The 24,869-nt window shown below is 41.5% G+C and overlaps 1 protein-coding gene and 1 long non-coding RNA gene across 2 annotated transcripts in view; both read right to left on the bottom strand.

Annotated features, from left to right (window-relative positions):
• The window catches only part of LOC310767021, a 962,895-nt gene that overhangs the window by 11,711 nt on the left and 926,315 nt on the right, over nucleotides 1–24,869 (bottom strand). The window lies entirely within an intron of this gene.
• FMN1 (formin 1) overlaps nucleotides 1–24,869 on the bottom strand; it is a 110,613-nt gene that overhangs the window by 1,499 nt on the left and 84,245 nt on the right. Inside the window, exons 14-16 of the mRNA XM_083610835.1 lie at nucleotides 14,256–14,307; nucleotides 11,114–11,263; nucleotides 462–546 (exon numbers count right to left, since the gene is read on the bottom strand). Coding sequence (XP_083466961.1) covers nucleotides 462–546; nucleotides 11,114–11,263; nucleotides 14,256–14,307 — 287 coding nt within the window. The remainder of the gene's footprint in view (nucleotides 1–461; nucleotides 547–11,113; nucleotides 11,264–14,255; nucleotides 14,308–24,869) is intronic.

Below are 24,869 nucleotides of genomic sequence, written 5' to 3'. Positions count from 1 at the left end.
TGTAGGAAAAGGCTGAGAATAATGCCCTATTGGCTGCCATTTCAATCTGCTCTCCCCTCTCACCCCCTTCAGAAATGTGATGGAATTTTTAGGAGCACACGTTGTAAAAGCAGCCCTTGAGATTATTCTGAGTACAGAATGCAGCAGGAAAGAAGGACACCAACAGGTCAGAGACAAGTGACAAAACCGAGACAGCTCCTGAGGACTGATTTTTATCCATGCAGACTAGTTTTCCTGGCAAAGGTCTGTGCATGGACATAATGAATTTAAAATAGCAAAGGCTTTTGAATTGACTCCCAGTCACTGCTTCAATCCCTCCAAAAATATTATTTGAATATATGTACTTTGGGATTGGAAAGGACATGATAGTAAATTGCATTTGAATGGACTAAAACATGCATCCCATTAGCTGTTTTTAAAAGCAAACTAGAAGACAAAGCCATTCCAAAAACACATCATACCAGGCTGGCAGTAGGGTTGATTTTCTTTGTTTCCACTTTCTTTTCTGCAGTTAACTTGTTCACTGTTTGTTGAGCCACTTTGAGTCTGAAACAAAATACACACAACAAATCTTACTGGAGCCAAAGAAATGGTACATATCCAGCATATGCAAGCTGCTTTCAGGAGTGCTTAGTTGTTGAATATGAATAAGGCTGTGTACACATGATACCTTTATAGCATATTCAAAGCATATTTCCGTTCTCAAAGCATCCTGGGAACTGTAGCTTGTCAAAGGCACTGCGAACTGTAGCTCTGTGAGGGGAAAATTACAGTTGCCAGGATTAAGGAGGCAGGGAGAGGGAAGAAATGTGCTTTGAGTGTGTTTAAATGGTATCATGTGCTTACAAAGCAAGTGTGCAAACAAACAAGACAGTATCAAGCCTGAAAAGTTGAAAGGGAACGGTACTCCCCTCTTCGCAAGGCCGGAGAAGATGTTAAGAGCAGAGGCTACAACTATTGGAGGTGGCACAGCACAATGGGCTGAAAGAGAAAAGCATCATGGCGCCAATAGCAGCATTTCCGCTTGCTTCTCTTTCTATAGACCCAGCCTGGGATGTTTCCTGATCATTGTGTTGTCTGACAGAATACTGGAAACAAGCTTTCATATACATCTGTGATTTAAGAAGTTTACATGTTGTTTTCCTGTCCTATGAAGGGTGTAGTAATATGAGAAAGCTTATTCCTTTAACAGCACTTTGTATTCCTGCAATTTTCACTTTATTATCTTACGCACACTACCTAAATACTTTTTTTAAAAAAAAAAAACCTACACTGCTTGTCAAAATGGTGCCCATACAGCTGTTCAGTGTTTGTGACTTCATTATTCTTGCTTAAGGAAAGAGTCACATTACTTTCCAGAGGTCTTATTTCAAACCATACGTACACAGTGTGCTGATAAGAGATACAGAAATGCACTCCCCATTAATTAAGCATTCGGTGATTAAATCTCAAAGGCTTAACATACTATTGTATGTGACTAATGTTGGTCAGATTTCTTCTCCCTTCATACTTAGTACAAACATAAAACCTCCACACGTTACAGGGATTATAAATCTTCCCATGAACTGCTCTTCATTTCTGCATAACGTTCTTAAGCTTTAAAATGCATTGACAAATTAAGGCCCTGGATGACATGGCGCTGCAAGACCCAAACAAAAGAACCATGGTTGGCTTTCATTTAAAAAGTTCAATAAATATGTAGCTTATATAGCCTTTAATTAATCTACTAACTGTTAGAAGCGTAAGTCCGGCTCACACATAATGCTACACCATGATGGGGGGGGCAGCCTGTGTCCTTCCAGATGTTGCTAGACTACAATTCCCATAATCTGTGACAATTGGCCATGCTGACTGGAGCTGAAATTCAACATCTGAAGAGTCATAGGTTCCCCATCTGCACAAGGAGAAAGCAGCTGCCATAAACCTCAGGCTCCTGTACTTCCCCATATATCTCCTCATCCCACAAGTCCAGGAAAAGGATTTCTGGCACAATTTGGCTTCACTTTCTACTTGGGTTATCATTACATAGGAAGCAGGGATCATGGCTTAAAACAAACTTTAGCCAGTTTCTAAACAGGTCAATTTCAGACCATGCGTTATGAAGCTGACTTGTTAAACCACAGTCTCTGATTCATAGGAACAAGTCGGGGTTTGCAGAAAGTGAATTTGTGCTCTCCTAAATTGTTGTTTTTACTAGAAACTGAGAATCCTGTGGCCCACAACTGCTCTTTGCATCTTCAAGAGCATAAACTCAGGATCTCATAACAGTGAAATCATAACTAAACATAACTATGAATCAGGATCAGCCCAAGATTGTCCTAGTCCAGCATCCTTTGAAAGAATCCTCGCAATCAGTGAGCACTAGGTAGCCAACTGGAGACTGGCCAATGGTTCACCACCAAAGTCTATTTTTTGCCTGGCCTCAGCATCAGGAAGCAATCTTGTCAAGCTGGGATACTGCTCCAATATAAGTTAATAGAATATGAAGAAAACTACAGTTCTGGATCCAATACAAAATTCAAAATCAAGCAGATAAGGCTACTTCTTCACATGACTTTTTAAAAATCTTGACTGGTGCCAGTGTTTGGATATTGTGACCACTTTCCTGTATCATAACTTGGGCTAAATTAAGGTTTTTACTTCTATTTTCCATGTGTATGTGAAGCTTTAAGAACAGCTTCATATTTATTCCCTCAATACATTCAAGAACTTTATGCTAAACATTTTAGCATTTCCATGAATGAATGGCCTTATATTCTTTTTGTAAACAATTTCAACAACTGAACAGAATGGTTAGAACAGGACTCAAGGCATTATAGTGCCATTGAAAATAACATGGTCATAATAAACCATAGTGTTCTGTTTATCATTTTGGTTGCAGATACTTTACAAACAGATGTTTTATGGGTATATGCAGAGTGTTAAAAAATTCTCAATATCATATAAACATAACTGAGGTTACTTTGTGAATAATTTTGCATTTATCAAAAATAGAGCTGTGAGTTTCTTTGGTAACTCTTTCCACTGCTTTAGATTTAACCGGCTTTAATAATTTGGTGTCATCTGTTCAGCATAACATGCGAACTACATTTTTTGTTGTGAGAACTGATACTAACTAGAGTTTGCAGCCTATTTAATCCACAGAGCAACATCCCCTCTTAATTCATATAATTAACTTTTTTGAACTTTTAGGAAGGGACTGTAACACTACTGCGTTGCATTGATCTGTGAGTGATGCAGCCGGGCCCACTTTCCATTCAAGACAACAATTCCCATTAATATTTTTTGAATCTTCAGTTAAAATGGAGGGGGAGGGAGGCAAAGAATCTTAAGGAATGCAGTTAGTTTAAACCATGAAATCTGACCATATGTAAGGGGAATCCGTTCAAAAGAAGATTTAGGATCACTCATCATGGTGCAAAGAAGGTCAAAATACACAAACGAATTGAGAAGAAAGGTTGCTGGTGTCAGCAATAATATTAACACACTTTTACAACTGTTGTGTATTGCCATGCCGTGTGGAAAACCACAACTTAAGGCAACAGAAAAAGTAGAGTTCTATATTTCAACAAAACCTTAAAACACCTGATTATTTGCTTCAGAAAAAAAAGAACAAAACACACAGCAATTGAGTTTTGGGTAATAAGTTCAATTAACTTCAAATGTCCCTACCAAATTCTGTTCTGAGGGATCACATTTTCAAACCTATATATCTTCAGATTAAATGCAAGAACCAGAGCTATTTTGAAAAAAAATAATTATACAAATGAACTATAGAAGTTCAAATGAGCCTTTTTTTTAAAAAAAGTACCTTTGCGTCTATAAAGTAAAAGAATAATTTTCACCTTTACAAGAACATACATAGTTGTGCCAAGGGTTAGGAAGAAAAAACACTGCTTACTTAACCCTGTGGCCTCTTCTCATTCTCAACATAGAGGGAGGAAAGAATAGGAATTAAGCCATGAAGCGATCTGATACCCAGAGACTGATTATTAGCCACAGACGGCTTCCTTGCTGGCGCAGCAACCAGTAGACTGGACCTTAAGTCAACAAGTGATATTAAGTGCTTGTTGGCACTATACACTATCATCACCATATTAAATTCCAACTTGATGATCTGTATTTATGGGATATGTAAAGGATGCTAGGGTATACTTTGCAGTATGTTATTGAATAGGGTACTAGCTTGGTGAGGCTTTTGTGTTTTTCAATAGATACAAGCTGTAACTGACAATGTTCTGTACTGTGGCAAGCTCAATGCTTGTTTTCAAACTGAAGCTTGGAATGTATGTTACTTTTTTGTGGAGGATACTTTTTTTTTTGGCTTTATGTCAGGTCCACATATAATGCCAAACTACGACATGGCACAATAGAAATGAGCTTGTGTGTGCCTCCCTCTCCTTGTCTGCTCTTCTTAATTACTTACTTTCTGGTTGACAGCATACCAAGTTCGCCATTTCATACCTTACATCAGCATGGCATGTTTGGCACTTGCCCTCAAAACCATGATTTCAGGCTGCAAACTAAAGAGTTTCCCCACAAATCAGAAAGCAGCTAATTAAGTGGAGTTTCAGCAAAGGCTCAGTCACGTAATGTGAGACATCAAAACTGACATCTATTGTATGAAAATCCATTGTGACTTATCTGAATTTGTGAGACATGTGAAGAATACCAACCATATATTTATTTTTAAAAGCACCGATATCATTCTGTACATGCTTCTGTTGATAAGACTACACATCCCCACCCCTGCTGCTCCATGGTTTCAGGAGGGAGGTGAACAGATTTTTCAGAGACTACAGTACTAACAATGGCCTTTTACGTATATATGTGACTACAGCAGCTAGAATGCTATATGCACAGAAATGGAAAGAAGAGACGGTTCAAATGAAGGAGGAATGGCTTTTACAAGCAATAGACTATGCAGAAATGGCAAAGCTGACAGCAGTATTAAAAGATCGAAACAATGAACCTTTTTTTAAAAAAAGAATGGAGGCCATTTTGGACTACAGTAGTACCTCGGAAGTCAAATGGAATCCATTCCGGAAGTCCGTTCTACTTCCAAAACATTTGGAAATCAAGGCATGGCTTCCGATTGGCGGCAGGAAGTTCCTGCAGCCAATTGGAAGCTGTGGAAACCCTGTCGGACGTTCGGGTTCCAAAGAACGTTCGCAAACTGGAACACTCACTTCCAGGTTTGCGGTGTTCGGGAGCCAAAACGTTCGACTGGCAAGGCGTTCGTGAACCAAGGTACGACTGTATTTGAAAAAACACTACAGTCAAATGAAATCACGGGCAAGATTTGAGAAAGGAACAATGGAAGAAAAATGATAAAGTAATTGTATTAGAGGGGTTTCCATAACAGATAAGTTTGATATATAACACGGTAGAAAAGGGTTTGAAGAAAAACACTGTGGAAGTGTGGGTGGGAAGTCAATGCATGAAACAATGTAACTATTTAATTTGAAGTCAATTTGAAAAAAATAAATGGAAATTTGATAAAAATTATATTATATAAAGAGTACTAACAATGGCCTGTGAGTAGATGCTCCCACAGATGGAAGGCAGGGAAACATTCTCTCACCCCTTTACAGTCCCCAGTAATTCCCCAAAAGTGCCCTTCAGAAAAGTGTTGGAGATGGTACAATGGGTTCCAGGGGAAATTAGTGTAAATTCTTTCCCATCACTTCTACCATCGGGAGCCTGCACTGGATTAAAGGCTCTTCTGTGAATGAAAGGAGCCTTTCCCCTTGCAGAACGGCAAGTCTAGATTCAAGTCTTTGTAACTGCAAGTGGCTTTCCAAAAGACTATCTATGCAAATGTCCAATATACTGCATTTTCACAACTGGGAAAATGCAATACTCTTATAACAGCGGTGCTCCGTTAAAGGAAAGCGGCTGCATCATCCACAATAGCTGAATATACTTTTATTATATAAAAAATCTGATGAAGCAGAAAGGCCCTCAACACTCCAATGACTGATTTTTTTATATCCATTCTCAAATCAGGACTGACTAAAAGTCACTACAGATTAAAAATAAGCCCATGAAAGTGACCGTGTAAATTGACCCTAAAACGGTGTCACATCCCTGTGGTATTGAGAATACCGCATGGTACTGAGAGTAAGATAATACTTTTCAGCTACTTCATTCAAAATTTTCACCCAGCTGAGCAAAACAGCCATACCAAATTTATGACTGTTGGGTACACGTAATATATTTCTGCTGTATCCTTTTCATGTAATATTCATGTAATATTTATGTTACTGAGGTAATCCAGGAATTTCATCTTAACTGCCTTTTGATTTAAGTAGTAAGTATGTTTGCTAGTTATATATAATGTTTGTACCTTTGAGTACCCTCAGATTCCTGTATGCTATGCAGATTTTGTCTTGGGGCGAAAATCAGCTATATTACACAGGCAGCTAATTTATTTTCATGGTAGGTTAAGTGTAGGGCAGCATGGTTAAAGTGTTTCCTCTTCTAAAATGTCTGATAAAAATCTAATTAGATTTCTACACTTTTCTTACATTAAAAGTCAAGTAGTTTTCAGACAAAACAAACCCTTGCAGCCTAGTCCATTCCTTGGTTAAAGCTACCATTAACTTGCTTTTTCTTAGTCTGCTAAGAGATGTTGCACTGTCCTTTGAATAACCTCAAAATACTCTAGTAGAACCAATAGTGACAATAATGTTTGATGTCTTACTATGTCTTAATTTGTTGGAAGGCGCCTAGAGTGGCTGGGGCAACCCACTCAGACGGGCACCATCATCATCTCATAACTGACAAGTTGGCAAAATAGGATCATTTTGTTGCTAGATGGCCATCCTGTATAAAATTTTGCAAACTTGCCTCTGTTCACATTTGTGTTTTAAAATGTTGTAAAGAAAGGAACAAAAATTATCAACTATTTGAATCATCAGGTACAGTGGTACCTTGGTTCTCAAACGTAATCCGTTCCGGAAGTCCTTTCGACTTCCTAAATGTTTGAAAACCAAGGCACAGCTTCCGATTGGCTCAGACACCCAGGAAACAATAGCCAAAAACCACATCGGACGTTCAGCTTCCGAAAAACATTCAAAAACTGGAACACTTACTTCTGGGTTTTCGGCACTCAGGAGCCGAAATGTTCGAGTACCAAGGCATTGAAGAACCAAGGTATTTAACCTTTCTTAATCTAATTGAATGAAACTATTTTTGTGTCTCTTTATTTGACATGTAAACTCTTGTTTATGAAGATGTGCATTGCAAAAAAATTACTATGTTAAACTGAAGGATTCACTGTAATTCCTTCTGGTTGGCCAATGTGAGAACAGGATGCTGGATTAGATTGGAAGTTGACATGCCCCTTTCCTATGTGTAGAGGGGGCCTTTGTTTTTTGGCACAGGGCGTTCAAACATGCAAACCTTCCTTCTTCTCTCTGAGGAATTTTAAATGCTGCAATCCAAGAAATATTTACAGCTTGAGTGTATAAACTGGCTCCTTTTCTATTCTGCTGAGGTTATGAAAAAAATATGATTACACTAAAATACACCTTAGGAAAATAATTGTTTTTCAAGACATAATGGTTATTTCTCAGTTCTCTAAATGTGTTTCTTCCTGGAAAATATGGTTGGTGAACTGTCACTCATACTTTGTAAAATAACAACCTCTAAAGGGTCATAGTTTTCTAAGCCATTTGAATGTAATAAAGAAACAACTCATCTGTCATTCAAACTTATATACTTGACATCAGTTACTCATTGTCTTCATGAATCATCTACAAGTTAAACTGAGAATAAACCGAAACCTTTAAAGGTTAAAAGTAATCTAATGAAGTCATTAGTAAATAAACACAAGCCCCACCAAAGTATATGAATAAAATTCATGGTGTTAAGAAGGAAAAAACAAACCATTCATTCTCATGACAAAATATATGCAAGTCTTATCCTGCTACTCAAGAAGGCTAATCCAGACTCAAAACAGCATATCCAAAATCACGTATTTTACTCTGAATTTATTAATATGAAATTCACCACTCCCTCTAGACTCACTGCCTTTCACTTCTTAAGAGCCTGGCCTGTTTAAAACTGATTTTGGTTATATACTTTACAAGACGTGGGGAACTGCTCCACAGTCAGAAGCAGTACCCATCATTGGAAACTGCAAAAGGGGAGAGTGCTCTTGTGATGGGAAACATAGACACCTGACTGACCACTGTGAGAACAGGATGTTGGACTAGAAGGGTCATTGGCCTAATCCAGCAAACTTTTATTATATTCTTAGGTACTCCTGACATTTGAGGAAGTGATAGCATCACATCCACAGGAGAGTTGTCTGTGCAGATCCTGTTCATATTGTATCAGCTTTCCTAGTAACAGCAGGTGGAGTCTATTCCACATTCCTAAATTCCAGCTTTTCTCACTGGCTGCAGTTTTCCATTTCAGTGTTGGGTGAGAGAAGTGAAACGAAATCCAAATATTTCTTCTCCTTGCATTCTCTCTTGTGCAAGGGGAAGCATGAGAATTGCTGCAGAACCTTCCTGTTACATGATGCAAAGACTCTTCTACAAATGTTTGCAGCAGCCCTCCATTATGCTTGTTTCTTTAGTTCACCCAACATTTGGAGGAGATACACTGAGCAACACTGTCCCCTAGCAAACATGTTCCTTGAAATGGCAAGCAAAATTCACTTGCTCATAAGTAGATCTAATCAAGTAACAAATTGCAAAAATTTCTAAAATGACCAATTTCACTTTAGAAGTACCATATTTTTCGCTCTATAGGACGCACTTTTCCCCCTCCAAAAATTAAGGGGAAATGTGTGTGCGTCCTATAGAGCGAATGCAGGCTGCACGGCTAAGCCCAAAGCCAGAACAGGGAGACGGAGTGCTGCGGAGCGCTCCGTCTCGCTCTTCTAGCTTGGGGATGGCTGCGCGCAAAGCCTCCGCAGGGCAGCGGGGTGCCTTCACCCTGCTGCCCTGCGGAGGCGACAAAGGCTGTTCCCGAAGCCAGAACAGCGAGACGGTCTCGCTGTTCTAGCTTGGGGATGGTAGCTGCCTGAAGCCTCCAGAGCTCAGCGGGAACTCCCGCTGCGCTCCGGAGGCTTTGGGTGAATGCACCTTGAACGCACCTTGTTTTAGAGGGGGAGAACAAGAAAAAAAATTTCCCCTTTTCTCCCCCTCCTATGGTCCGGTGCGTCCTATAGAGCGAAAAATACGGTATCTCCCCCTCCGCAGCATTTTCCCTCTAAGCAGCGAAACAGACTATTCTAGAAGACTGCTGCTTGTGACAAAGGAATCAGAAGGTCTATGTGTATAATTAGCACGACAATTTACTGGATTATCTCTATCTGCATCTAATTTAAAATTGCATGCTAAAGGATATTTAAGCTTCTAATGTTGAGCCTGATTAGCACTGCTGTTTCATACAGAAGGCCAACTAACTGATAAATGATTCAGATTCCAAAGTAACAATTATTTCTTTATATTCTTAGTACACAAAACAACAGACCTCAAGATATAAAAAGTATCAATTTTATGATTTCTGTTTGTACACATTAAGACTTGAAGATGTGCAGAGTATCTGTCTGGCTGGCATTTTTCATGCAATCACCCACTGATATTCACCCTAAGGGGCATGGTTCACACTAGGCCTAGAGAAGCTGTGACCTGCCAAGCCTTAGTATGTGATGGATGGACTACATTTGTCTTGGTGAGTCACAAATTCTGCAACCATCTTGTGATCTTTTACTGTTTACACACCACTCCCCGCCCAATCAAAGGCTTGCACCTATTTAAAAGAGTACATGCTTCTGCATGATTGCTCTGGACTCCATCTTTATCACTGCTTTCTATTGTGCCCATTACTAGTCACCCAGAGAGCTTGTTAATTTCATCTGCTCATTCATTTTAAACTGGCCTCTTCAAAATTCAATCACAAACTGCAACAAATTTGTTGGGAAGCATTGATGTGACTGATCATATTCAACATTTAATAAGAGAGAAAGGAACAAGCAAAAATTAATGAGTCTGTGCTTGTCCAGAAGAAGGAAAGGTGCACATTAGAACAGGACCTGCAACAAGATGTTGCAGCATGGAGTGTTTCTGCTAAGGATAACAGTCATGTCCTCTCCTACGATACTCCATTGGATTCTTCCCACTGTCCCATAGTTTTCCATTACCTGTCCTACAGTCAGTCAATGAGCATGCCCGATCCTCATGGGACTGTTTTGGGAGTTCTCTCCCCGCCCCCCCCCTTAGCTTAAAGTTTTACTTCTAAATGATTTTGTGAGGTTCCCACAATGTCAATGCTACCTTGCTACACAAGGAGAGGCACACATGGAGATTTGAATTTCCTATTAGTGTACATGAAAAGAAATACAATAAGAGTGCTGGACTAGAAACACCTATTGGGCAATTCCCTTAATTATTTTACAATAGAATGACATAACAGAGCAAATGCATACAGTAAAAAAAGGGGGGGAAAGTATATTAAAGAAAGTGCTCGTTTTTCTTTTAATTTTTTAAAAAACGAATCTCAAGAGGTGAAACCTTTTATTTAAAAAAAAGGTTTTAACTAAACCTAATAAAATCACAAGACAGTGGGAGATGCTGCGGCATGGAGTTTGATGTCCACAGCAGGATACCAAGAAGCGGTGCTGTAAATTCAGTGTGGGACTTCAACGCTGTGCTAAGTGTGGCCTGAATCTCATAGGCTACCCTTTGATGCAAGTGTAGTATATTAACTGGAAAAAGCATTCACTTTTATTTGTCTGTCCTGTCTGCAACAGCAATATCGCCTCATTTAGAGCGGTCCAACACAAAAATGCAAAGAGAAGCAATCTGTTACAAATTAGCACAGCTCCCCTTTCATTTTACTAGCTAGTAATTGGAAGGGGTTAAGAAAGTGTAATTTATCAGATTATATGTGTTTATCTTTTTGTGGGGACAGCATCCCTTTGGTGAATTTTCCTAGGCACCCTGAGGGAATAATCTTTCCTTGATGTCCATTTGATCTGAAAGAAAACAATGACGCCTGTGAAATATGGGAGTATAATTTGTTGAGTTTAAAAAGGACCAGTTTCCCAGACTTCTAAAAAAAAATTGTATTAATGGCTTTATTAGAACCTTACCTTTCTTTGGAAATGTTTTTGCTCTCTCGTTTCCAAATGGCCTTAAAGTCGCTGCAGAACTCATACCACACCGTGAAAACGTAGTTTGGCGTGGTCTCCTTCTCGCCAGACTTTGGTTTTATCCCGAAGTATCCCACCAATTCTTCAAAGCTACAGTGTTGGGCAGGGGAGGGGAAAATTGTCAGCACATAAACCTAAGGTGGAAGTTCAGTTTCCCTCAGGGCTGATTTCTGACTCAGTAGCCTAGGCTGGCAATTAACATAAATCTGCTGTAATCTGGAAACTGTACCAGCAATGGATCCACCCAGCACTTCTGAATTAAATAATAATAATGGTGCTGTTTTGGAGGGTGTGTACATTAAGCCACAATATGAATGAATATGGGCACGGAGACATTTTAGAAAGTATCTGATTTTGAAACAACATTTGTTTACCAGAAACCTATTGACATGCTCTTCACCATGGGTATTCGGAAGCCCCCAAAGTCCTAGATCAGAGGTACCATACCTATTTTTGTGCCTGAAGCATATCTGGAAATTTAAGGAACTGTTGTGAGCACCACAAAATACCCATTTCATGGAACAAAAACTGGTGATACTCAGTAAAATATTCCAAGCAACAGGCTAAACTCCTCCTGCTTCCCCTCTCCCAAAATCACAAAAAAACCCAAACAAAACGCAGGCCACAGCTCCTGCCTCCAAATAAACAAGCAAACAACAAAAGCCAAAAAGTTTACTTAAAAAAATAAAAGATTCTGAAGGAGAAAGTGGTGGGCTTCTTCAAGGATGAATACCTGCAGACACCATAGACTAGACTGAGATATTGTACAGAATTCACTTCTGAAACAGATTTGGTTTGCTTAGCTCCTTTCCTCCTCCAATTTTGTTGTCACATTAAGGCATTTATATTTCAGTTGGCATTCGCAGCTGTGCAACTGCTTAATGGTTGCATTTTATGATCTATTTATGACTTATTTTTAACTACATTCTTATGCTGACTCTATTGCTACTGTTAATTGTGTTTTCCATGTTTATTTCTAGGAATTTTGTTTTATTTTTACTATGGTGCCATTTTATCCTGGAAATTTGTTCTATTTTTAAGCAGTCTTTCCAAATCGCTTGGAATATTTTTGAGGAAAACGACTAACTGACTTATATATAAAACAGTTAAATTTCCCTTTTAGGGGCACCTAAGTTTAGAACTCTATTCTTACTTCAGAGTCAATGGTGTCCAGACTATGAGATGAGCCTGGCTCCATGCATTAACTAACTTCACCTTCTGTGGGGTGAAGAAAACTAATTAACTAACTAACTAACAAAAAACCCCAACCCCTTCAGCCTTTTAAAGGGCTCATTCATACTAAGTTTCCTTCACACTTTCTAGGCACAGGTTTGTGCTTTACCAGTCCATGTCTGAGCACTTTTTTTTTTGGGTGCTGCCATTTTGCCCACAAAAACCCTGCTCTTTAATGCTCTCATCAATCCGTGAAAACCCCAAATTGCCATTTGCTCCAATTCAGCATTAAAGAGCAGGTTTTCCTGGGGAAAGTGGCAGATACGGACTAGGAAAGTGTGGACCTATGCCTGGAAAACACAGGCAAAAGGTAAGTGTGGATGAGCCCAGAATTACAGCCTATATTTATTAAAAGCAATGTCAACATCACACCAGTTGATACCCAATGAAAGTCTGCAGGTATAATACCCTGAAAATGATTTATTTTCTCAGGATCTTGGTAAACTGATGACAGCAGCAATGAACAACAGGTGTTATTGTTAATACTTTAAGATTTACCTGGTCCATACTATAGGCTGAAGCACTCTTGAAATACATTAGAAAGAGTCTTCTACTGTTAAACTTGTTTTGCAACAAACTTGTATTAGAATATTAAAATGTATATTAATATCTATACACCTGAAATCTGAACATACAAATCAGTGAAGAGAGGAACAGATGTTTCAATGACAACAACAAAAAGCATTTGTTGCATCAGCTGGGATTCGATGTATCAACTGGGCTTTAGTGCAAACAACAATCTGTACCTACACAGCAAATCCCTTTTGAAGCTGATGACAATTGTAGTTAAACAGTATATAAATTGTCAAATTGTGGTAAAATTGTTCCTAGACTGCACCACTTCAGACTACAGGTCTGAATGCTTCCCTGCATTAAAAAAGACACAGCAGAGATTCTCCCTTCACAAAAGCCAAGATGCTGAGATGAAATGTTCTAAGTCTGCTGCTATGGCTAAGGAACAGCTCTATGGCGCTTGCAGTTTGAATTTGAGTTCCCAGAGATTCTCTCTTGGAGGAAGGAACACAGCTCAGTCACAGGGTGTTACATGCAAAAGGTCCCAGATTCAATCCCGGCATTCTCTAGTACAGCAGAGTGAAGCCCCTGGCTGCAAAACTGGAGGGCTGCTGCCAATGGCTCAGTTTGGAAGGAACGCTGAATCAAATCATTCCTCGCCGTGAATATGCAAGCATGCAGACTTATGGAGAAATTGCAGCCGCTTTGCTTCTTCTTCAGTTCTGCTGCAGCCACACTACTGTGTCCCAAGCCATGACTCAGCAAGCCGAGCTCAGTATGTTGCCTAAACCCAGACTAGTGGTTTGTCTCTTTCCAACAAACTTAGCTCAAAGCAGTGCAGCAGCAGCAGAACAGGTGGAGGAGCAAAACATTTCCAGTCTCCTGTCTTGGGAGTCTACCCCCTGGTGCAGTCATGCTAAACCATAGTTTGCTTTAGTGCTATATGCGAACTATGTGCAGACGTTTGAGCCACGCAGACCAATGACCTCACTTAATCTAAGGCAGCTTCTTATATTACCAAGTCTCTGCTTTTTCTGTGCATGTGATTATTTTAATCAATCATTCAACACCCCTCACCAAAACCTGGAGTCTGCAGTAGAACACTCTAAGAACAGTTTTTACCACATAATGAACTGTTTTGTCTAGAAAGCTTCCATTTCAGACAGCTTGTTCCCTAAAGTCCAAGACAAGCTGTATGAAAATGTTGGAAGTATGAGCATGTGTTTAAAAATAAGGACTCTGGTGCATTTGATGATTTTTTCACTTATTCAAATATATTTAAAGATGAAGTAGAACCTTTCATAACGCAACGTGTTAAAAAGGCTGTAATACTCACCACTTCTGCACATTCTCCAAATGGCTCTCCACTGTCTTATGTTCTTCTACAGCTACAAATAAACAACATGTTTATTATTTAAGAAAGCGGAATATGTATCTGCATTTTAAAGTATTTTTTTTTAAATATTTCACATTTCTCGTACTAAGAGTGAGCTATTTCAAGCATTATAGTGTATTCTTGTAGACACTGTAGGGAGTAGTGCTGAAGCTTTCCATCCTGAACATGTGCAAGGATTGTGGAGCCCAGTGCAGTGGGGATAAAAGAAGTATTTCTACAAATAAGTGGGCTCTAAACTTAATTGGATGTACATGCACAGCTTTCAAGCTGGGTATTACTTGATAGAAAGAAGCTTTTCAGGGTGTCTTCTATCAGAGAACTATTTTTGCTGTGTTGCAAAAGCATCACATTTATAGTGAGGACATGCATAATTGTCCATTTTCCTGCTTTCCATTTAGCTCTTGCATGCTGAAGCAAACCAAGACAGGTACCTTGTTGCAAGCTCATCATGGCTTCCTAATGTGTGGGTTGAATGCTTGTCTCACACTTGTTTCTATACATGATGTGAACACGAAGGACACGTAAGTATTAAAAAATGTGGCATGGAGTCACCCTTGCATATCTGCTATTGTTCCTAGAATCACAGAATCGTAGAGTTGGAAGGTATACCAAGGGATCATGCCCAACCCCCGGCAATGCAGGAATCTCTAACATCTAGAGGATCCATTCATTACAGGCACTCTCCTCCCTCACCCTTTAAGCCACAGATTTCCTTCTATTCAGAACTTTTGGTGTTCTCGGTTAATAAGTATAGGCCCTCAATTTAGGATCTTAGAAGTTTTCCGCATCTTTGGAAACGAAGTCATTTATTTTCCACTGTCAGCATAATGCAGGCTCATAAAAAGGGCAAGATTAAAGTTCCCGATGAAATTTCAGGATGCTGCTCTTCTCATGCAGGGAAGGACAAATGTATGAAGACGTCACCAGAGATCTTGTTGGGAGTGGCTCAGAACTTACAGGGTTAAGAGTTCTGAGTGATGACGCCTCACATTCTGAGGGCGGGGATAGAACACTGGGAGTGGCCAGTATCTCTGAGAGAGAGAGAAAGACGCACGCAGTGTGAGAGAGAGTCGACATGAGTTGCGTCTCAAGTCAGAGGGGGAGTCTGATGAGGAAGACACACATGCTGGCCCCAGTGGGTCAGGAGAAGAATCCCAGTTTGTGCCCAGGCGGTCTTCACGGGCAACAAAGGGAATTCCACCTGAGAGGTTTCAGGTCACAAATGCGTGGGTTGGTTTCGCACAGTGCGAACCTGAGGTTTGTGAGGTTCAACAGGTGCCTAACAACGATGCCAGGAAGGGGCGGAAGGCAATGGGGAAGGTGTTGAACACTCAGAAGTCCTCTCAGAACGTGATTCGAGAGGGGGTGTTGGGAGTGGCTCAGAACTTACAGGGTTAAGAGTTCTGAGTGATGACGCCTCACATTCTGAGGGCGGGGATAGAACACTGGGAGTGGCCAGTATCTCTGAGAGAGAGAGAAAGACGCACGCAGTGTGAGAGAGAGTCGACATGAGTTGCGTCTCACCGGGAAGATTTACGATGTGTTGATCTGTACGAGAATAAAGACTTTAGATAAGGAGTCTGCTAAGTGTCAGCCTGAATTATTGCCTTCACACGAAGAACGTTCCTGCTTCTGCTGCTGCTGTGTTTACTCTGCTGGAGTCAAAGGTCTTTGAGAAGGGTCAGAGCGGCGCAAGTGAAGTGTGCCGGACCCCCCCTGGACGTAATTGACTTCGAATAGGTTATGGAGGTCAGCAATAAAGATAAGCAACGTTCGTGCGTGTGAGGAGGCTGCAGCCAAAGGCCAGCCGATGAGACGCTGGGAAAGTGAAACTGCAGGCAGAATCGGCTGAGGAGCAGCCAGAGGCCAGCTAAGGCGTAGCTGGTGCCAGCCAGGAGTTCGCTGGGAGGATCTGATCTACCGGACCGGGAGGTACCTGTAAGTAAGCTGGGCCCCCGGGGAGAGATGGCAGACAGCCAGGAGTCGTCAATCCCTTTTGATAAGGTGGACGGGAGCAAGCCCTGGGCCGAGAGAAGGCAGGCACTGAAGAAAGCAGTGGGAGCCAGGCCAGAGGGGGCTGAGAATTGCTCTGAGGAAGCACCAAGCCCAGGAGGGGCTGGAAGTCCAAGAGGGGCTGAGCAACGCCCAGAGGGGGCCAGATGCTGCACAGAAGCTGAGGAATGCCCAGAAAGCCCAAAGTGGGCTGAAGCCGTGTCTGAAAGCTGCTGCGATGCTTTGACACGCCAGAGAGATGAGCAGCCGTGTGCTGGGAAGCTGCTGAAAGCTGGAAAGAGGAAAGCAGTGGCAAGCTGTTCCTCTGGAGGCTTTGCACCTAAGTTTGGGGGTGCAGGCCAGAAAGGCCATTCCAAGGGTCTTGAGAGTGCCCAGGCTGTTTGGCAGGAGCTGGAAGGGGTTTGCAGAGAAACCACAGCAGAAGCCAAAAGCCATTTTCCCAACAGCAGAAAAGCCTCGAGGAGGGCTGCTGGAAAGGTTGGGGGGGCAGAAAAGACCAAAGGCAAATTTGCAAAGTTTTCCACTCGGAGATGTTTTGTTTGCGGTTCTCCGGAGCACCTGCGCCGAAGCTGTCCACAGCGAGACAAAGGGCAGGAAAGTCCCAAGGACATTTCCCATGGGAACCAGCCGGGTTTCCATGGCAACAGGGGGAGCAGACGTGGGAAGGCTTATCAGCTGACTGCTTCGATGGCGGTTTTGGACAACAACAACACCTGCAGGAAGCCAGTTGCTAAGGCAACAAAGAAGGACAACTCCAGAGGGGGGAGAGTCCTACGTTGGGTTGTTGACTCGGCTGCGAATGCCCATCTGGTAACAGCGCCACCTGATGGACAAATGTGGAACTGCAAGGCTGTTTCCACTGAGAAAACAGTTAGATTTGCTACAGGTTCACAGGGCCGTGTAACCCATGTTTCTAACATGTTTGTCTCTTTTTTACAGGCTGAATTGAAGGTTTATGTTCTCCCTGAGTTAAAACATTGCCTGCTATCTGTACCATGCCTTTTACAGGAGGGATATTCTGTGAGTTTTGAAAACAATGTTTGCACAATTTCCAGAGGTGGAGAGCAACTGGTACGTGTTGGGAGAAATCAGAACAATCTCTTTGTTCTGGAATCACCTCTGGAGGGTGAGGGGAATGTTGGGAAAGCCACTGATCACACTCATGTGTCGTGTGCTTGCGTGTGGCACAAGAGGATGTCACATGGGTCCTGTGAGGACGTCCAGATGTTATCAGAGTGCACCAAAGGTTGCAAGGTAAAAGAATGTGGTAAACCTTTGAATTGCAAGGCTTGCAGGAAAGCCAGAAACAAGGGATTTAGCCATCCCAGGGTGGAGAGAGTGACCACAAAGCCTTTTGAGCTTGTGCATGCAGACCTTTTAGCTATGCCTCAGCTAAGTCTGGGCAAAGCCAGGCATCTGCTGGTGCTGACAGATGATTATACTAGGAACGCATGGGCTTTCACGCTGAAAGCTAAGGAGGTAGCAGCGCAACTGATCAAAGATTGGGTTGCGGAGGTGGAACAGAGGTTCTCCACCAAGGTGCAAGGTTTCCAGTTTGACCGTGGTTCTGAGGTCACTGGGTCTGCTCTAAAGGGTTTCTTTCGCCAGAGGGGGATACGTCACAAGGTGACTTCACCTCAGAAGAGTGGCGTGGCAGAGCTTAGGAGTAAAGCTCTAGTCCGAGCATCCGAGATCTTACTGGATGACTCTGGTTTGCCTCACAGTTTTTGGGGGGAGGCGGTAAAGACGGCCAATTTCACGATGAACAGGTGCTACAATGCAGTGGTAGGTGACACACCATATTTCTTGCTCAACGGACAGAAGCCACAGGTGCATTTCTTCCGTTCGTTTGGTTGCAGAGCCATGGTGCCTGTACCAAAGTGTTTGCAGCAAGAGGGTGGTCCAAAATACCAGGAAATGATCTTCTGTGGGTATGAACCCGCGACAAAGGGGTGGAGATTTGCGTACCCAGAAGGTGATCAGACCAAGCTTCTGGTCAGCAAGCATGCTGAGTTCAAAGAGCAGCAGGGAAATAGGTCAAGGCGCAAAGTCAGCCATGACACTGTCTCAGATTGTCTGTCTGAATCCGAATCTGAGCAGGAGGGAGAGCCAGATAATGGTGATCTGGTCGATGATCAGGATCAGGACCAGGGGGAGGCGTCTCCACAGGTTGTGAAAGGAGTGTCCAAGAGTGAGCCCTCATCTCCTGTGCGCATAATGGAGAAAGCTCACAGACGTGTCAAGTCAGAGGGGGAGTCTGATGAGGAAGACACACATGCTGGCCCCAGTGGGTCAGGAGAAGAATCCCAGTTTGTGCCCAGGCGGTCTTCACGGGCAACAAAGGGAATTCCACCTGAGAGGTTTCAGGTCACAAATGCGTGGGTTGGTTTCGCACAGTGCGAACCTGAGGTTTGTGAGGTTCAACAGGTGCCTAACAACGATGCCAGGAAGGGGCGGAAGGCAATGGGGAAGGTGTTGAACACTCAGAAGTCCTCTCAGAACGTGATTCGAGAGGGGGTGTTGGGAGTGGCTCAGAACTTACAGGGTTAAGAGTTCTGAGTGATGACGCCTCACATTCTGAGGGCGGGGATAGAACACTGGGAGTGGCCAGTATCTCTGAGAGAGAGAGAAAGACGCACGCAGTGTGAGAGAGAGTCGACATGAGTTGCGTCTCACCGGGAAGATTTACGATGTGTTGATCTGTACGAGAATAAAGACTTTAGATAAGGAGTCTGCTAAGTGTCAGCCTGAATTATTGCCTTCACACGAAGAACGTTCCTGCTTCTGCTGCTGCTGTGTTTACTCTGCTGGAGTCAAAGGTCTTTGAGAAGGGTCAGAGCGGCGCAAGTGAAGTGTGCCGGACCCCCCCTGGACGTAATTGACTTCGAATAGATCTTTCCCCAGGAATCAGAGGTAACCTATAAAGATTCATCAGTTCCTGACAAGGGACATAAGCCATCTCTCCAGACAGTCTGGCATCAGACCAAGAGAGAAAGTTGTGCTGTCTGATCCATTCTTGACAAAAACGCATGTTCTGGGAAATCTCTTCTGGAACTCCAACACAACATAGCCTCTGGAGTAGAGAGGCATATATCATGTAATGACTGGATTTCAGTAAGCATTTGTTTTGCATTGAATATGCCATTAATACCACTTATCTAAATAAAGGTCTGCTGGATCTGGTCAATGGCCCATCCAGTCTGGCATCCTGTTCTCACAGTGGCCAACCAGATTCCTGTGGGAAGCAGGACCTGAGTGCAACAGCGCTCTCCCCTTCTTTGGTACCCAGTAACTGGTTTTCAGAAGCATATAGCTTCCGACAGGGGCAGCAGAACATAACCATCACTGTTGGTAGCCACTGATAATCTCATCCACCATGAATTTGTCTAATCCTCTTTTGAAGCCGCTCAATTCCACAGTTTAACTATGTTCTGGCTGTTAAACTATGTGCTGGCTGTCTTGAACCTTCCAATATTCAGTTTCAATGGATGTCCATGAGGTCCGGTACGATGAAAGACAAAGAAAAATGTTTCTCTGTCCACCTTCCTCATACTATGCAAAATTTTATACACCTCTATCATATCTTCTCTCACTTGCCTTTTCTTTAAACTAAATGTTGCAAAGGTGCAAGCTACTGCCCAAAGTAGGTTTTCTTTATTTAATGATTGACAATTATGTAGGCGATAGACAAAATGGAATGAATTTGACCAGATTGTGAATTAATTCAAACCAATTTTTTTAAAAATCACATAGAAAACCTGCTTTATGTGAGGAACTCTGTTCCCATTGATACACAGGACTAGAGCTAAAAAACTGGCTCTAGCTAGACAATTATTGAGTACAAATTCCATAAAAGACAGACATGTTAATGTGCTGTGGCAAAAACTACACAAAAATTGGTGGCACCTTTCAGACTGATGGAGGGCATTTTCACACCTCACTGAAATAAATCTCTGAGCTTCCATTCATTTTAATGGATCTGAATAGCACTTTTTGAAAAGTAAAGTGGGTTAAGAAAGCTGCAACACCAGACCGGAGATTACCTCATCCAAATCAGGCAGGGAAACTATTTGAGCAGTGGGTTGTCTAGCACATTAATGGTATCTCTGCTCTGCTCTGCTCTACTCAGAAGTCCACCATTAGGTGCATACACTCAAAATTAAAAAGGTAAAGGACCCCTGACTGTTAAGTCCAGTTGCAAATGACTCTGGGGTTGCGGCGCTCATCTCGCTTTACTGGCCGAGGGAGCCAACGTTTGTCCACAGACAGTTTTTCTGGTTCATGTGGCCAGCATGACTAAGCCGCTTCTGGCGAAACCAGAGCAGTGCACAGAAACGCCGTTTACCTTCCCACTGGAGCGGTACCCATTTATCTACTTGCACTTCGATGTGCTTTCGAACTGCTAGGTTGGCAGGAGCTGGGACCAAGCAATGGGAACTCACCCTGTTGTGGGGATTTGAACCGCCCACCTTCCAATTGGCAAGCCCTAGGCTCAGTGGATTAGACCACACTCAAAATTAAGTGATAGGAAAATAAAAATCACATAACTACTGCAACTTTACCTCCCTGCGCACCAGAATCACTTAGATTTGCCAGCTGCTGCATCAGGAAACCGAGTACACAAAATGTGGACCAATTTACAATTCCTGTCCCATGCAGCCAGATCTCCAATATGTGCCAGGTCAGCTCATGTATACAAGGCCAAATTCTGGATGACCAAGTCCTTGACAGGTACTTGCCCGATATGTAGCACGATTAATATTACCCCCCCCCCCCCGCCGAATCATGGTCCTGATCCTTCCTGGTTATTTGATTATTTTAAAACTCTCTGTGTTAATTGCTTATGATCAATTAATGAAATGTCTATTTTTGTTCCCAAGTCCCGTTCCCCCCAGCATGGGGGAATTACACTGGTGTGGCCCAGCTGTACCAGGAATTGGCTGGCTATATCAGAGAACTGCTCAATCCTAACTTGCTCATCCTTGCTCATCTTGGGTTTGGATTGCTCCCTTAAGATGTACAAGAGACCTGCGAGTATAGGGCAGTATACAAATTCAACTAATTAATTAATTAATTAACAACAACATCAACATTTTTAAGGGGCAGTGTTTAACAAGTCTTAAAAATGCCAGGTTTTATATGTGTAATACTGTAACCTAACCTGTTTTCAAACCAGTGTTGCTTTGATGTTTAAGAAGTGTACATATGTAAGTATAGTGTATACATATTTGTGCATGTGGGTGTGCAAAGGGTAAGATACGACTCATCCCTAACCTGGAGGGATTTTGGAAGTCTTAACATTTTTCAAGTCCACGGTACATGAAATCTTGAGTATTCACATGCAAAAACACTGATTATATTTATGCATTCAGCCCACAGAACAAATTCAACTGTTTATTATCAGAAGTAACACAAGGAAACTAAGAAAATATGCTCTGTTTAAAATAGGATAATGTTGCCTATATATTTGTCAAAATAATGTTGAAGTTTAGTTTACTAGGTATTATGGCAGTGAGGCCAGCTAAGCCAGATATTATATATTCATTTTTCTTTGGTATCTTTCAATATAAACGACAATCTTCTCCCCCTAGAAATTTGCTTTTGAAAGACAGATTGTTTTACTTAAAGAAAACTTATGCTTAGAAGATGAAAGATGATATTTTAAATTTTGTTTTCAATTAATATATTCTTTAGCAACACTTCACTAAAATATACTGGTGCTAACAGAATACCCCGCATGCCTCTAAATTTAGATTATGCTAAAAGTAATGTTTTTCTAACTGGAAACTGCAAAAATCTAATTTTGCAAAAATATTCCCATGCAAGTAGGTTAAAATGACATTAATCTATCATTCCTTTTCCAGCTGGGATTACAGATAATAACTTTTAAAACACGTTCTTATTAAACATAACAGAAATGTATGCTAGTATTACAAACAGAATGTCATTGATTCATACTTCTGAGATTGTTAAGCATACCCAAACAGTTTAAGAAATTTGAAAATTAGTTTTAATCCCTTTTAAACTCAGTAAATTTAAACTAATCTATTCTGCAGGCAGATTTCACATATAAAATCTTCTAGCAAGAATTAGAGAAAAAGCATAAAGATCAGCACATTCTTAGTACGGGGTAATATGTTCAAAATTATGATAAATGATGGTCCATAAGAATAGGAAACAGGTCTTCTCTAAAACATGAGACTGTTATAAATACCCAGCTAACAAGTAAATTGGTTTATATATCCAGCCTGATTTGTAAAGAATGGGTCATTGTATGTCTGTGTGTGTGTGTGTGTGTGTGTGTGAGAGAGAGAGAGAGAGAGAGAGAGAGAGAGAGAGAGAATGCATAGGGGCAGAATGAAACTAATTTTAGGAAAAAAACATATGAAAGTGAAGGCTTGAAATGTTTTAGAAGAGAAAAACCACAGCATTACCTCCTCCTGTGGGATGCTAACAATGATTTATGAAGCTGAGGTTATTTCTTCACATTGAGCTTTGTAAAGATTGGTTTCACATGATCAGGTAAAAATATAGGCATGCAAGATGTGCAGCAGACTCACAGATCAGAACATATGCAAAACTATGTTTTCCTAAAACAATTAAAAGGTGGAAAGGATATAAAAAAACAAGGGCTTTCATTTTCATTTATTTCCCCTCCCTCATTAGGACATTCTCCTTTTATGAAGTTAAGCCACTTCTGGTGGTCAGGAGCAGAGGCTCATTGTAAATGCACAGCAGGACAGTGGCAAAGCAGAGATTAATTCTTCATAGATTTATATAGACTTTTTCCCACTGTTAATTGCTTTGTACCATTTCAAAGGTGCTTATGTTGCCTTTTTTATTGTTGGTTACTGACTTTATTCTGGCATATGGTGGTTGGCGCCAAGTCAGAAAATGAGCATTTTATACCAGGATGAAAACTGGATATTTGACAGTTTCTGTAAGAGAGCATGGAGCAATGAAGTTGTGCGACAAGATTTATAGCATATTTTATACGGAGCACATCTGTTTCTTTGCTCATTTAAATGTATATTTCAATCACAGTGAATAGATTAAAGGCACAAATGGATATGTGTGTGAGTGTGCGTTAGGAAAAATAAAGAACTGCAGTACTCAGTTTTTTTACCCAAATGTTGCTTGGAAGAAAGTGAAAATTTCAATAGCTTTTTTGCTTAGAGAGTCAGAAATCAATATCTGAGAATATTCAATGTTAGAAATGGTTTCAACGGCTTTAATATCCATAAAGGTGCTGGCCAGACTGTGAATTGCAGCTTAATATACAAAAACAGGCCACAAGCAAATGATCCTGCATAATGTTAAAAATGAAATGAACATGTGAGTCTATTTCTATTCTTTTCCTTCAGAATTTACACCTTTAAAGCTGTGTGCATTGATGCTGAGCTAGAGAAAGGGCTTGGTAAGACCAGTGGGCAAAACTGCGCTGAACAGGGTTGCTGTTTTTTAGTTTAGAATACAGCCATGTCTGAAACATCATAACTAGATTGAAACTACTTGCCCAAAGAGTTAAATGAATTATGTAAGCCTCTTTACACTTGTTTCTCCCAGCAGGACTTTCTTAGACATCTCATTTCACACTTTGGCCAACAATATAACCAGATGCAAATAAGGTACTGACAGTATGCCCATGTTTAACCTGTATGGAATTCATAATTGGTAGTAAAATCAAGTAATATTTACTATGTGTCCACAATGGATCTGTGTATTCCCTGAATAACAAGGCAAATTGGGGTGATTCAGGTCACATTCTCATGTTCCCAAGTCAGAGCATACCATTAACAAGGCATGTCGAAGTGGATCAGAAGAAGTCTACATGTGTGGACATTGGTAGTGGAAGGGAGTTGTTTGGAGCTGGAGAAGGGAACTGGAGTAAAGATTTCCACCTCTATGAAAGTCTTTGGAAGACTCTAGGCCAAACCAGGCCACCAAGGGTACTACTTGTCTAATGAAATTGTCATCCTAGAGACAAAACAGGGATGTTGAGGGATAAATGTCTATAGAAATAGGTAAAGGAAAAAGGACCCCTGACCATTAGGTCCAGTCGTGGCCAACTCTGGGGTTGCGGCGCTCATCTCGCTTTATTGGCCGAGGGAGCCAATGTACAGCTTCCGGGTCATGTGGCCAGCATGACTAAGCTGCTTCTGGCGGACCAGAGCAGCGCATGGAAACGCTGTTTACCTTCCCGCCAGAATGGTACCTATTTATCTACTTGCACTTTGGTGTGCTTTCGAACTGCTAGGTGGGCAGGAGCAGGGACCGAGCAACGGGAGCTCACCCCGTCGCGGTGATTTGAACCGCCGACCTTCTGATCGGCAAGTCCTAGGCTCAGTGGTTTAACCCACAGCGCCACCCGCGTCAATTTAGTGACCTTGAAGAGACAGGGACAGCCTTGGCTCTCCACACCCCCTGACTCTATTCTCAAACAGTTCTCCAGTGAAAGCTAGTTGCTGACTAAGGCCTCGGGACCTCATTTACCTTTTCTGTATCTTCATGAAGAATGTAGGCTGAATATTCATGATGGAT

This window comes from Podarcis filfolensis, assembly GCF_964270895.1.
Source record: "Podarcis filfolensis genome assembly, chromosome: 1".
NCBI lineage: Eukaryota > Metazoa > Chordata > Lepidosauria > Squamata > Lacertidae > Podarcis > Podarcis filfolensis.
This window is presented reverse-complemented; position numbering and strand designations above follow the sequence as displayed.